This window comes from Dromiciops gliroides, chromosome 1 (assembly GCF_019393635.1).
Source record: "Dromiciops gliroides isolate mDroGli1 chromosome 1, mDroGli1.pri, whole genome shotgun sequence".
Taxonomy (NCBI): Eukaryota; Metazoa; Chordata; class Mammalia; order Microbiotheria; family Microbiotheriidae; genus Dromiciops; species Dromiciops gliroides.
In genome coordinates, this window is record NC_057861.1 from 278212636 (window position 1) to 278226265 (window position 13630).

A 13630-nucleotide genomic window follows, 5' to 3' on the forward strand; every position below is an offset into this window, starting at 1 on the left:
GGATTCTTGAGGTCCGAATCAGATAATACTGCAGTAGGGAGTCAATTGGGGTGCCTAGGTTGTGCAATAGAGTGTTGGGCCTGGAGTCAGGAAGACTCATCTTACTTGACCTTTTTCATTATTCTTTTTTTTTTTGGGTGAGGCAATGAGGGTTAAGTGACTTGCCCAGGGTCACATAGCTAGTAAGTGTTAAGTGTCTGAGGCCGGATTTGAACTCAGGTCCTCCTGAATCCAGGGCTGGTGCTCTATCCACACTGCACCACCTACCTGACCCCATTATTCTTTTTTTTTTTTTAGTGAGGCAATTGGGGTTAAGTGACTTGCCCAGGGTCACACAGCTAGTAAGCGTTAAGTGTCTGAGTCCAGATTTGAACTCAGGTCCTCCTGACTCCAGGGCTGGTGCTCTATCCACTGCGCCACCTAGCTGCCCCCCATTATTCTTAATATAAACATTTGGAAATCAATCACATACTAGTTCTTATGGAATAAGTTTAATCTTGTAAGTTTTTTCAAAGTGCAGCTTACTACACCATTAAAAATGTAAAACTTTTGCATCTTTATCACATTACCTCTTTGTCCTATTCCACCTTGTACCTATTCTCTTCTTATCTCTTAAACTTTCTCTTTTTTTCTTCATAGTTGCACCCTTTTTACACTTTGATCTGACACCTTACTTACCTTCACTACTATCTTAGTCCTCTTGTTTTTATTTCTCAAACTTATCCCAGAATATCTATAGAACTAGTCTTCCACTCAATTTCTCCTTTGCAAATTAGTACAAGTTTCCCTCCAAAATACCAATTAATTGCAGAACTTTTGCTTTGGGGTTTCTTGGTCTGTTCCAAATTCTTTTAGATAATTTTGCTTCTAGTTTACCTAAACAATTAAGTTCCATTCAAAGAAGAAAATATAGTGATAAGATAAAACATGTTCTCAAATTAAGTTTTACTTTTTTTGGGGTAGCTCTCTAATTTAAACAAATCTTTCTTTCCAGGGTCAAGAGAAGAATTAATAGGTGTTTCTTAAACACCAGATAAATTGAAATTGTAGACTACAAATCCATTTTTTTCTTTCCACTTTTGGACTTCAGTGATTCTTTCAAATGACTTCAATTCTTTTTTTCTTTTCATTTTTAAGTCAATGAAATTACCTTCCTCTATTGTACTAAAACAATAAATCTATCACTTCAGGGAAAGAAGAGTGATAAAAAGGTCTGAAGGTTGTTTTCATGTAACTTTCTCATTTTTTTCTTCAAAAATTCTTCAAAGTGGCATTTCTAAAACTTACTAAGATATTTAAGCAATAATAAAAACATTGAAACCACAATTTAGAAATTTACGTTTGTAAAGTTGAATATAAAAATATTAATTTCAATCAGATATTTAGTCTACAATTAGTTCATTATGCCATAGATTTTTGCATACTGGGAGAAAGATTTCCTTTGCTATTGTGTGTCTCATCTCCTTTCCTGATTTGGTTGGTGTTAGAAATGCAGAGAGAGAGAGAGAGAGAGAGAGAGAGAGAGATCAGGACAAAGTTAGTTGGATTTACCTAGGCACAAACTACATTCAATACTAACAACATACAGGACATTATCCAAATGAAACACTTCTCACTTTAAGCTGTCAGTGCTCCTTTGCTATTTTTTTGTCCTGCTTAAATGGGTGGTATTCTTACACTAGATTAACTTGTCAGGACTGAAACTCCCATTATCATCACATGGCTATTGCTGACTAGAATATTCATATGTATATCTTTCATGAATGACATAAAATATTAAGTCCTTAATGTTTAGACCTTTTGATGGTTTTTTGGGTTGAGAATAAATTTTAATCATGGTTGCTAACGGGGTACCTGAGTTAGGGGTATTTTGTGCCTTCTCCATTCTTCTGAGAGTGCTCAGACCTTGGAGAGACCTTCGCTTCCCGTCCTCTCCGAGCCAGGTGCTTTGCTCGGATCTCTTCTGGAGAGATCCTTTTTTGGGCAGAGGGTGGACTGCCAGACCATGGAGATGGCAGCCAAACAACACATAAATAATATAAGACAATGGACAACAGTCCGTGTCAGAGGTATAAAGGAGTTACTTTCTATAGGGGCCTCCAGGAGGAGTGCACAGCCCCGGTCCATGTGGCCTATATGTACTAAGGTTTGAATATACTAAGCTCTCCTTGTAGTCCAAAGAAATCCTAAGTGGGAAGTATAGAATTGGCACAGAGTGACTTAGACCTCTCTGCGACTCTGATTGGGACTTTACAGCTTCATCAAGGATCAAGTTAACACAAGAATCTCACACACACACACACACTCTCTCTCTCTCTCTCTCTCTCTCTCTCTCTCTCTCTCTCTCTCTCTCTCTCTCTTTTTCCCCCTGATGCTGAATTCTCTCTTTCCTTCCTGAGTTTCTGTGATCTTTTCCTCAGGCAATTCCTATTACACCTAAAGCTAGTTCATTCAAAAATGCTTCCAAACACTTCAGCCATTTAACCTTTGCTGGGTCAGAGGCAGAACTGAAAGTAAAGTTTTCAGGCAAAAAATAGCCCCACCAGGCCTTATGAAATTTTCCTTTCAGTTCATCTTCATTCCCTAGGGCAGGGTTGGGTGACCTTAGAAATCCCACTTCTGACAGCAAAAACTATAGTGGAATTTTTTTAGTGACCTAAGAGGGTTATCGTTCACCAATCTGGGTTCTTGAGATCTGGGTCAGATAACACTGCAGTAAGGAGTCAGTTAAGAGTGAAATGAGTAGCCATTTATTCTGGCTGGCCAAGGCAGATAGCAAAGGTGGACGACACGTACTTTGATTCTGGCACAAGAAATTCCCTACTGTTAAGTTTTGTATGAAACAACAGAGATTACTATCTTCATAAAACATAGGTGGTTATGCAAAAAGAAAAATATACTTATTGGGGAAAATGTATATTCTTAGTTATGGGAAAGAGAGGAGTATGTTCTCTGAGTATACTTAAATCAAAGAAATTTGCCAATCAGGCCAGGCAGGGAGAATAATTTTCCCAGGACTCTGGAATCCTCCACCTTCAGCAGCTAAGTCTTTTGGTACTGATAAGAAGCGAGAATGAGACACTGAAGGACACATCTATAGCAGCTAATGTCCTTCAGCTCACCTATAGTAAAATAGCTGACAAAATGAAGTCAGTATGATTTAAAACAGGACTAGAAACAGTGGAGTTGTGGTGGGGTGACTTTGTTTTACACAGACATGTCAGGAAAATTCATGGTTCAATACCAGGAGTTACTGGTAAAAGGGGTATTAAGGGCAGTGAGAGATTACTCATGGGAATTTAAGACCCTCAGCAAATTTGCTGAAGTGAGTCTCCAAATTCATGGGTCAGGGAAGAAGGGGTAGTTTTATCCACTTCTCCCACACCCCTCACTTTCAATTTTTCTTGAAGTTTGGGAGAATTATCTTGTCTGGAACTTTAGAGTGTTACTGGATCAGTAATTTATTATTACGGAGATGAAGGACGTCAAATTTTGCCCATTTCCCTCAGTAAAGGCAATATAAAAGGCAAAGAGGCCTAAGCATGGCGATTTTGAAAGTGTTATATAAGGCATTTATAGTAAACCAAGGCTAGCCATGATAACTTCTGACTCAAGTATTTCTGACTTGTGTTCTAAAGAAGATATTAAGATCATAGTTTTTTGGCCAACAAAGACCTCCAGTGTATACACACACACACACACACACACACACACACACACACAAAACCCCCTTTTGTTTCTTTAAGATACCTCATTTCTGAATTAAGACTTGACATTCTAGTAGTCATGTCGTTCTTTAGGTTAGTGGCAATTACAAATGGAGCTCCAGAGTCCAGGACTTAGAGTTACATTGCCCCAGGGTTTATAGGAAATTGCTGGGGTTACTTTTAGAATTTTGTTAAATTGTCAATTAGCAAGTTATTTAAAGTTCATTCTGACTGGGCATCAATTGTAGTGTGTGTGTGTGTGTGTGTGTGTGTGTGTGTGTGTGTGTGTGTGTGTGTGTGTGTGTGTGTGTGTGTGTGAGAGAGAGAGAGAGAGAGAGAGAGAGAGAGAGAGAGAGATCTGAGAAGTATCACCAAAAGTTTTATCTGATCCTTTGATTACTAAGCTGTCTTTGTAGTCCAAGGACCAAGGACCATTTTTGTTTGTGGTCTGTCACTTCCAGCTCGTATTTATCTCTTCTGTATACATATTCCCCATCCCCTCCCCTATGAGAATGTTAGAGGATCTTAGACCTTCAGCAAGGCAACATCAGGAGGTCATTCAGTCTAATCTTTTTGTTTTACAGTTGGGGAAATTGAAATATAGAGAAGTTGTGGAGTACCCAGTGTCATACAGGTAGTGGCAGAGGGAGAATTTGAACCCAGGTCTTCTGACCCTGTAGTTGGTGTTCTTTCCACTGTACCGCACTGGGGCACATGTTTTGCATAATTGATGGTAGGCCCCCAGTTTGGCCCCTGTATAAACCATTGTCATAGCTACTGGTTCCCCACAAAATGGAAGAACAAGTTCATTTCCCTTTCTAGCAGCTTGTTCTATATTTCCTTAGAAGTGGAAAGACTCAGTTGACATTATAGTGCCAATCTGCCTCCCTCAGAGATCATGTATATCTCTCACAATAACTAGTACCATTCATGGCACTATCTATATTAGGGACTAAGTAAATATTTGTGTGACTAATGAATGTTGAAGAAAGACCATAGATGACGTTTTTCAAGACAGTAGCATGCTTGTATGTGAACAGGGTTCAAAATTGAGACAGCCTTGTCCTCCCCTCTTTGTCTTTAGACTAAACATGGGAGTAATTTATACTTGAGGGGCGATGTCAGTGATTTGGCAATAAAAAAATCTTTAAGTTTTTGAATGTTTTCCTACCTTATTAAAAACTGGATGCCTTCTACTGTGTTGTAGTAACTTTGTTAAGTTAGCAGTATCTCTGTTCTTTGTCATTGAGCTCATGAGGGACTTTATACAATTCAAATTTCACTTAACAAATACTATCAAATGGATTATAGCTTTACAGGTAAAAGACTTGCATATGGCTGAGGGTTTAACATTTCCTTCCATTATTTTACATTTTTCAGGGACCAACGGAGAGAGGTATTCTCCTTTAGAAGATGACCCTTTGCCTTCACAGAGATTACTGTCTGCAAGGGAACGTAGAAGGAACCAGATTAAAGGCCTGGAATCTGTTGTGTGTATGGTATGAGCTAAAAAAAAAAAATTACTTTTTTTGGTTGAATGGGCCAAAATTCTTTTCTAGAACTCTAAATGTAGCCGAGTGAGGGTATATGGATGGGTAGCCTTGGACTTGGGGGTAGATTTGCTGGAGAGCCCTTTGAAATTGCTAGTCTTGCCATAATGGGCTTGGGAAACCCTGGAGAACTGTGGGGGCGTATTGAGCAGCATGACAGACTTCCTCTTGGCTGCAGGCTTGCCATCTGAAGCTTCTCAGGATTGTTGGCACACCGACAGGCCTTGACCATAGACTGGATGTGGGGGGTGAGAGATAGTGAGGAGTCCAGGATGACTCCTGGGCTTGAGCCTGAGGGACTGGGTGGTGTCCTCTACAGCAATAGGGAAGGTGTGGAGGTAGGGAGGGTTTAGAGAAAAAGATGAGTTCTGTTTGGGGCATGTTGAGTTTCATACATCTACTGGAAATTGTGATTGAGATGTCTAAAAGGTAGTTGGAAATGCAAGTCTGGATGTCAGCAGAGAGGTTAGGGATGGATAGGAAGATCTGAATTTTTGCCCTGTTCTGACCATGACTGGCATCCCATTTTCTCTTTCTCTTACAAAGTCACAGAATTTTAGAGACTTTCGTGGACATTCTTTCTAATCAACACATCACATAGTTAACAAGGGGTCACTGGCCTCTTTTTAAAGACTATTTCACTTTCCTTGCTATATTCTTTGGACATTATTTAGTGGCGGCTTCTTGGGTACTCCCTAAGCACAGAGGAACAAACACATGGAAGCAGTACAGTAACATTCCAATTGGCATACTGGAGTATGACCCAAATTGCCTCTTTCTGGGCATTTTCATTTGTATCATTTTCTCTGGGTGTAACCGTCTCTCTGCTTTTGAGTTAATCTGTTCTTTTCTTCTTTAACTTCTCTGTTGGTGTCATTTTCTGTGATGTCATGACCCCATTTAGGATTTTCTTGGCAAAAATACTAGAGTGGTTGCCATTTCCTTCTCCATCTTATTTTACAGATTAAGAAACTGAAGCAAACAGGGTTAAGCGACTTGCCCAGGGTCACACAGCTAGTACGTGTCTGTGGCTGGATTTGAACTCAGGTCTTTCTGACTCCAGGCTCTGTACTCTATCTACTATGCCACCTAGCTGCCCAACTTCTTCACTGCTCGCTACCATATTTTAGTATCCTAGTATCCTTTCTCTGCCTCCAGTATAAACCATAATTGTATGTTCTTCTACACATCTTTAATCCATGTTTATCTATACCTACTGTTATATTTTAGAACTCCAGTCCACCCCAGTGTTCTTCTCTTACCTCTGGCTTCCTCCTTTTCCTCTGCAGAACTCCACATTTCTAGTCAGCACTACAGCTTAGGGGATGTCAAGGTCAAGCGAAGGTTTTTTTTAAAGATGGAGACCTAAGCATGTTTGCAGGTGGCAGGCAATGAGCAAGTGGGTAAGGAGAAAGAGATGGGCTGCCGGAGGGGTCAGGCTCCTGCAGGAGACAGTAGAGGCTAGGAAGAACATGACAAGAAGGTCCATTCACTGCGCCACCTAGCTGCCCCTTGCTGTACCATACCTCACTGACTAGCAACTGGGCAAGAGTTACCTGCTTTGGGGGCAGCTAGGTGGCGCAGTAGATAGAGCACCGGTCCTGGATTCAGGAGGACCTGAGTTCAAATCTGACCTCAGACACTTAACAATCACTAGCTGTGTGACCCTGGGCAAGTCACTTAACCCCAATTGCCTCACCAAAAAAAAAAAAAGAAGAAAAAAGTTACCGGCTTTGAGCTGCAATTCATCTGAGTTCAGCTTTTATAAATACTGCTTCCTAATATCTTTTCTCTCCTCTTCTTTATTTTAATACATCTTAGTTTCCAAGCCATCTCCTAAGTGGAACAGAGATTAGGAGCTTTCCTTGACTTGCCAGGTGTGCAGTATGAGACCTTGTTTCCTTGTACCAAGTCTGTTGTTGTGCTTAAGACCTGTACAACTTAGTAATTTAACCCACTGACTACTGTAACAAAGCACTTTAGGAAATTTGAGGGACTGATCATTGAGTTGAGGGTTTGGGGGTTGTGGAAGACGTCAAGAACAGGTAGGGCATCATAGAGGAAATATGACACCTGATCTGGGACATAAAAAGGAGAATTAGGGGCTGGGAAAGGAATTGAATTCCAGGTATGGGGTTGGAGGGGTTGCCAGCATGAATGCAAAGGCAGAAGATAGAATAAAACCAGAGAACAACTATTAGTTGAGTTTGGCTGGAACATTGACTGTGAAAGGGAAGAACACTCTGAGCTAAGGTTGGAAAAAGGTAGGTTGGTGCCAGATTGTGGAGGGCTTCAAATTCCAGATTAAGGAGTTTGCACCCTAAAGTATTTTTGCAAAGGGTAGTGATGTGGTGCTCATAATTCTGGGTTGGGAAGATACTGTGTTAGCTCCCTGAAAGATGAAACTATCAACAGCAAGCAGCTATTGAGGATGTACGTACTATAGACTAGGCTTTAGGGATGCAAATACAAAAAATGAAGCAACTTGTACTCTCCAAAACCTTACATCCCATCGGGGAAGACACCATGTGCACATCTGAGTTAATAAAGAATAAATATAAATGTGTCGTAGTTAAAAGCAAGGTGATTTGGTACAGAAGGATCCTAGTGTGGATCAGGGAAGGCTTGTGCAGAAACAAGTCCTTGACCTCTGTGTCAGTTGAGAGGCTACCATGAGGTGAAGGTGAGCGGTGAATATACTCAAGGCACAGACATAGGAAATGGAACGTCAAGTGGTAAGGAAGAGAGAGAAGGCCAGTTTGGTTGGCTGGATTGCAGTGTGGGCAGAGAATAATGAGTCTAATGAGACTGGAAAGATGCCTTGGGACCAGGTTTTGCAGGGCTTTAAAAACCAAACAGAAATTTATATTAACCTACAGGCAGCAGGAATCAATGGAGTTTTAAGCTTGGGTAGTGACATTATCAGATCTGCATTTAGAGGACAGACTGGGAAGGGACTTGAGGCAGGGAGACGTGTTAGGCTGTTACAATAATCTTGGAGAGAGGTGCTGAATTCCTGACCATGAGTGTTAGTTGCGTGAGTAGAGAGAAGGGATCAGATGTGAGATGAGGTACAGTAGAAATGGCAAAATTTGGTCATTTGGGTATATTGTGGTGTGAGGTAGGGAGTAATGCATAAAGATTACAAACCTGAGACTGGAAGAATGGTAGTGTCACTAATAGAAATAGGCAAGTTTGGAATAAGAGTGATTTGGGGGGGAATATACGATTTAATTTTTGAATATGTTGAATTTGAGGTGACTCTGAAACATCTATTAAAAAGGTCCAAAAATAACAATAAAATAAAAATAAAAATGTCCAAGATGGTTTTGGTGATATAGAACTGGATGGCCAGGGGGACTAAGAAATTAGGAAGTTGTGATGAGGGGCATGCTTTGGGGTGGGGAGTTCAGTTTTGTACATGCCAAGTTTCAGGTGCCAGTGAGACATCTGGTAGTTATATGCAGCAGGCAATGGGAAGTGTGGGACCAGAGCTCATGGGAAAGATTGAGACTGGATATACAGAATGATCTACATAAAAGAAATGTATATAGCCATGGAAGATCACCAAAGGAAAGTTATAGAGAAGAGGAAATGGCTATAGAGTTTGAGGGAACCCACATTTAGAAGACAGGAAGAATAAATTGTATGACGTGTGACTGACTATAACAGCTCTGATTTTAGGATCCTTGAGTGCTCTGTGCATAGCTCTGGCATTTCAGAAATCCTGTTCAACAAATATTTAAATTCTGTCTTCTAACAGGATAATTTTCATCCTAATGTGCAACCTGATGGTTTCTCCTTAAAGTCAGTTTCCAGTATAAATGTTGACCAGCTTAGAATTAGAAATGAAGAACGAATGCGAAGACTAAATGAGCTGCAAAAAAAACCTATCGATACAGGTAAAGAACCATATTTGAAGGACTATTGTATGTTCTTGGGAAAGTGTCATGGCTGTTTTGGACACATGCCTCGATGATAGAAAGGCTACATAGGTTATGGCAGTTCCAGTACTGTTCCTTTGGGACCTAGAAGTAGCAGCAACAATCTTAACAAAACTGAAGGTGTCAGGGGCATATCAACTTTTCCAGTGAATCTGTTAGGAATCTTCCTAATAAAAGGGGGGATGACCCTTCACTGAAGTGCACCAGTGCCTCATCATGGCAAAGAGATGATACTGGATCTTCAGAGACTGTAATAGTAAATCATAAACTTTGACAAGGCCTACCAAACTTGGAAAGGCCTGAAATACAGGCCCAGTGATAAATTTTTAAAAGTCAAAAACCAATCTAATGAAGTTCAGAAAAGCTTATCAATTATCCCATGGTAATGGGGCAGCTAGAGGACCGAGTTCAAATCCAACCTCAGGCACTTGACACTTACTAGCTGTGTGACCCTGGGCAAGTCACTTAAACCCTCATTGGCCCGTGCAAAAAAAAAAAAAAATTCCTGAAAACCATTCATCACAGATTGCTTTAGAACTTGGGAAGCTCATCTATGATCTTAGTAACAACTTTTGTGGAGTTATGAGAAAACTAAGTTTAATTAAATGCAATTAAAAAAATTCTTATAGAATTTTATTATATTCAGTTATGGAAAGATGGTCAAAATTGTTTTTAATCATTAAAACCTTTGGTTGGTATTATTAGCTTTTTCTTTTAAATATTAAATATCCTTGTGTAGAAATTCTTCAGGATTTCATAGTAAATTATTTTAACCTGTTAAATGTTAGCTTTCTGCATTTTAGGAAAAAATGTGAAAATAGCTTAAGATAATCATATTAGAATCATTTCCTTTTGTGGGTTAAATAAATATGATACTAGCTTCTTATAGTAGTATAAGCCCTATTGGCCAAACACAAGGCAGTAATTTCTTTTTGGTGAAATCTAGTGATGTGGGAAGTACTACTACTTTCCACAAAGCATGACATATGCCTAATTCTATATAGTGTACAATTATCATTCTCATCATTGAGGAAGAAAATATATATTTGCTTTAGCTGCTTTACCAGCCATGTGTTTTTTTCTTCTCACTATTAAGTGGGACACTGATGTCAGTAAGTTGTACTATGTAATTGACAAACTTTGTTGGGTCTCTTATATGTTCAGATATTTTATATATATATATTTTCCCTTATTATTTATCTTATTGTGTTCTTTGGTTTATACTTGTACCCATACCTTAATACCTGTTAATTAATTTACTGTTCTGGATTTAAATTTAATCTGAATGTAACAAGGTCTTTTATTTCAAATCCCCTTCTTTGTTATCTAGCATGAGAATGAATGAGTAATCTCTAAGCTAGGGGTTTTTCACGGGGAGGGGAGAAGCTATGTGAACTTGCAAAAATATTTTGATGAACTGTATTACAGTATAATTGGTTCCTTCTGTAGTCTTTTATACATTTAAAGCATTCTTTTGAGAAGGGGTCCATAGGCTTCACTATGTACACTATGGTTAGAAGGAGTCCATGACACAAAAAAAAGGTTAAAGACCCCTACTCTAAGCAGTTATGTTCACTAATTTTGATTGGTTAATTTCCTCATTGATAGGATGAATTTTAAGGTATGCTCTTCCTTAGATTCTATGATAGTTTAGTGATAAGTTACTGAGGCTTTTTTTTTTTTTAATTTAATATTGTCCTTTCAAACAGGAGCTTTTGGGTATGATGTGGATTGATTGCTCATTAAATTGTTTTCACGTGTCCCTTTGCTGTGCCAGTCCTTCACAGACCAGGAGATGTAATTTAAAAAAGAAATGAAATTTCCATCACAGGGTAGGAAGACAGATTTTCATATAATTATATCTAATAGTAAATAAGCCATAAAAATATAGATCAAGGAGTACTGTTCAAATAAACTAAAATCTAGTAGGAGAGAGAATTGGAATAGACACTGTTTTCTTATTTTTGGTTAAAGTTACTGCCAAACAATGTATCAGTAATTCATCACCTTCTGTTGTAAACTGCCCTTCCATTCCCTCCTTGAAAAGAATGAACATTTTCATAGGCCTTATAGTTTGCACTCACCATACTTTATTCAAGCCTCACAGAAACCCTGCCAGATGAGTACTACAAGTGATTGGCCCTCATTTCACAAATGTGAAACCTGAGGCCCAAGGAGTTTAAATTACTTGCCTACAGTCTCCTAGCCAGTGTCGGGAGAGTGGCTAAATTCAGACTTTGCCTTAGTCCAGGTCCAGCACTGCACTCACTAGGTTTTCATTCCCTATTGAAAGTAAAAATAATTCAAGTTTTGTTTGATTGAATCTACCCGTTATTAAGTTAAATGGGTATAAAGGTGTTTTCCATTATCTTCACCACCTTCTTTTAGAAAATGGAAAAGGGAAGAAACCTGAAGGTGTAAGTAATCGGTTTCACAGATTATCCTTGCATGGAGTATTGATAAAGGGAATTGAAATGATTTTTACCACAAATAGTTTTAAGTTGTGTGCCAAGAAGACATCTACACTAGCACTGAACTAGAAGTGCGATCTCTGTATATAATAGAACAATCTTTATGATACCCCAGGTTTTCCATATCAGGAGCTCCTTTTTTATGAATAATTAAGCATAAAGACCCTGAGCTTGCTTGAGAAAGGAACTTCTAAGTCATATGCTGATTGACAAAAATTCATCTTTGAAAGTGTCATATAGTCCTAAGGCTGTTTTTTAAACAAAACATTTGACTTGCTCACCTCCTTAGAAATGATTTATGGTTTATTCTTTTTGTCCTAAAATATCTTGACATGTTTTCTCACAGGTAAAACTTTCCTCTTAATAAAAAGCTTTAAAAATGGCTTCAGGATGCCTTTGCTGTTTCTAAAAGTTCTCTTAACCCTACCATGATTTCTGGGCTTGTTATAGAGATCTTGAAAGGGAGCATATAAAAAGTAGAATTAAGCACCAGGGATAGTCCCTGTTACCTGAATATATGATAAATATCTGAATTACAGAATTGTCAATTATCAGCATGCTACATGACCATTGTTCTTTGAAACCCCCCCCACCCAACAATTTGGGCCATACCAGTTCACTTTTGATGGCTCTGTACTTAGCAATAAACAGTGAAGTTTTAAGTTCTTGTGTGCTACGTACACTGAATTAGTTAAGTCCCCATACATATTATGCAAAGCAAGAAAATGTGAGTTGCCTCTTTCTCTTCTCCTCCAGATGATGAAGTTTCTCTGGTTGATCCAGATGACATTCTTAAGCACTTTACATCCCATGGTGGTGAAAGAAGACCCAGTTCTGTAGAAACTGTAGCTACAGAGCCTTGGCTCCGACCAGGAACATCAGAGACTCTGAAAAGGTTCGTGGTTGAACAGCTGAACCAAGAGCAGCGTTCCTCTGAAAATCCATTACCTTTTAACTGGCAGGGCCTTTCTACAGCACACGGTTAAAAATAAATCTAGACTGGAACCAGTTGTGCCTTTCAAGGTAAAAGAAATGTTAAACTACTGAACTTTTTGTATTCTAGGTCTTATTCCCCTTTCCCAATTATTCACACCCTCCACCCCCCATGTGGATGGACAAGTTTTAGCCTGTAAAATACCATACTTAATGTGTACAGATGTATTTTTTCCATATTTTGTTTTCATGTATTCCATGAAATTGTACAGGATGTATGTTTTTTCCCCCAAAGTCACCATTACTGTTAATTACAGAATGCATAAAGTATGGAATTATTTTCATACATTTTGCCATAAATTATAGTGGTAATGAAAAGTTCTTGTAACTGACTACCGTATGTGCATTATCTTTATTCTGCCTGTTACTAGGATGAAGTGAATAAAATTTTAAAGTGTCTTATTACATGTAAAACTTGAAGACCCTTTGGTTGTGTGTCTGTAAATGCACAACTTTGCCAGTGTCATCAATATTCAGAATCATCTTTTAGGAAATACTCCAGCATGTGTTGTAGTTTTGACCACTCCCTTTACAAGCTATGGAAGCAGAAATGCTGTTTAGTTACATCATTTTATAGCTGCTGACTTACTGTGTAAATAAATTATGGGGGCCATAATTGATTTTGATTTTTTTCCAATCAATCAGTTGTATACTAAAATGAGAATTACATCTTTCTTCTGCCTCTGTTGTATTTTTCATGCCAGTGAAGGCACTGTCTTAAGTTAATGTCTAATTTATGGTATGATTTAACTACTTGTCAATGAAAATAAAGTTTTATTTTATTTATCAGTGCTGTTCTGTAGAAAACGTAATTTTACAATTAAAAATTTATAATCCTTGTAGTAAATTAGCCAACTATTCTAATAAGATCCTAGGATTTGGGGCTGAAAATAAAGAGGGCAAAACATAGGCCATGTAAAATACCTGTTCCTTGTTGTATAGTTAGTTTTCAAAATATTAAGAAT

The 13630-nt window shown here is 38.5% G+C and overlaps 1 protein-coding gene across 6 annotated transcripts in view; it reads left to right on the top strand.

Moving 5' to 3' along the window:
- Positions 1–13418, top strand: part of CSPP1 (centrosome and spindle pole associated protein 1) — a 133498-nt gene extending 120080 nt beyond the window's left edge. For all 6 annotated transcript variants that reach the window (XM_043981393.1, XM_043981402.1, XM_043981411.1 and 3 more), the window contains 3 exons: positions 5088–5206; positions 9021–9159; positions 12429–13418. In XM_043981393.1, the coding sequence (XP_043837328.1) occupies positions 5088–5206; positions 9021–9159; positions 12429–12658 (488 nt within the window). In that variant the 3' untranslated portion in view covers positions 12659–13418. The remainder of the gene's footprint in view (positions 1–5087; positions 5207–9020; positions 9160–12428) is intronic.
- The last annotated feature ends 212 nt before the right edge of the window (positions 13419–13630 follow it).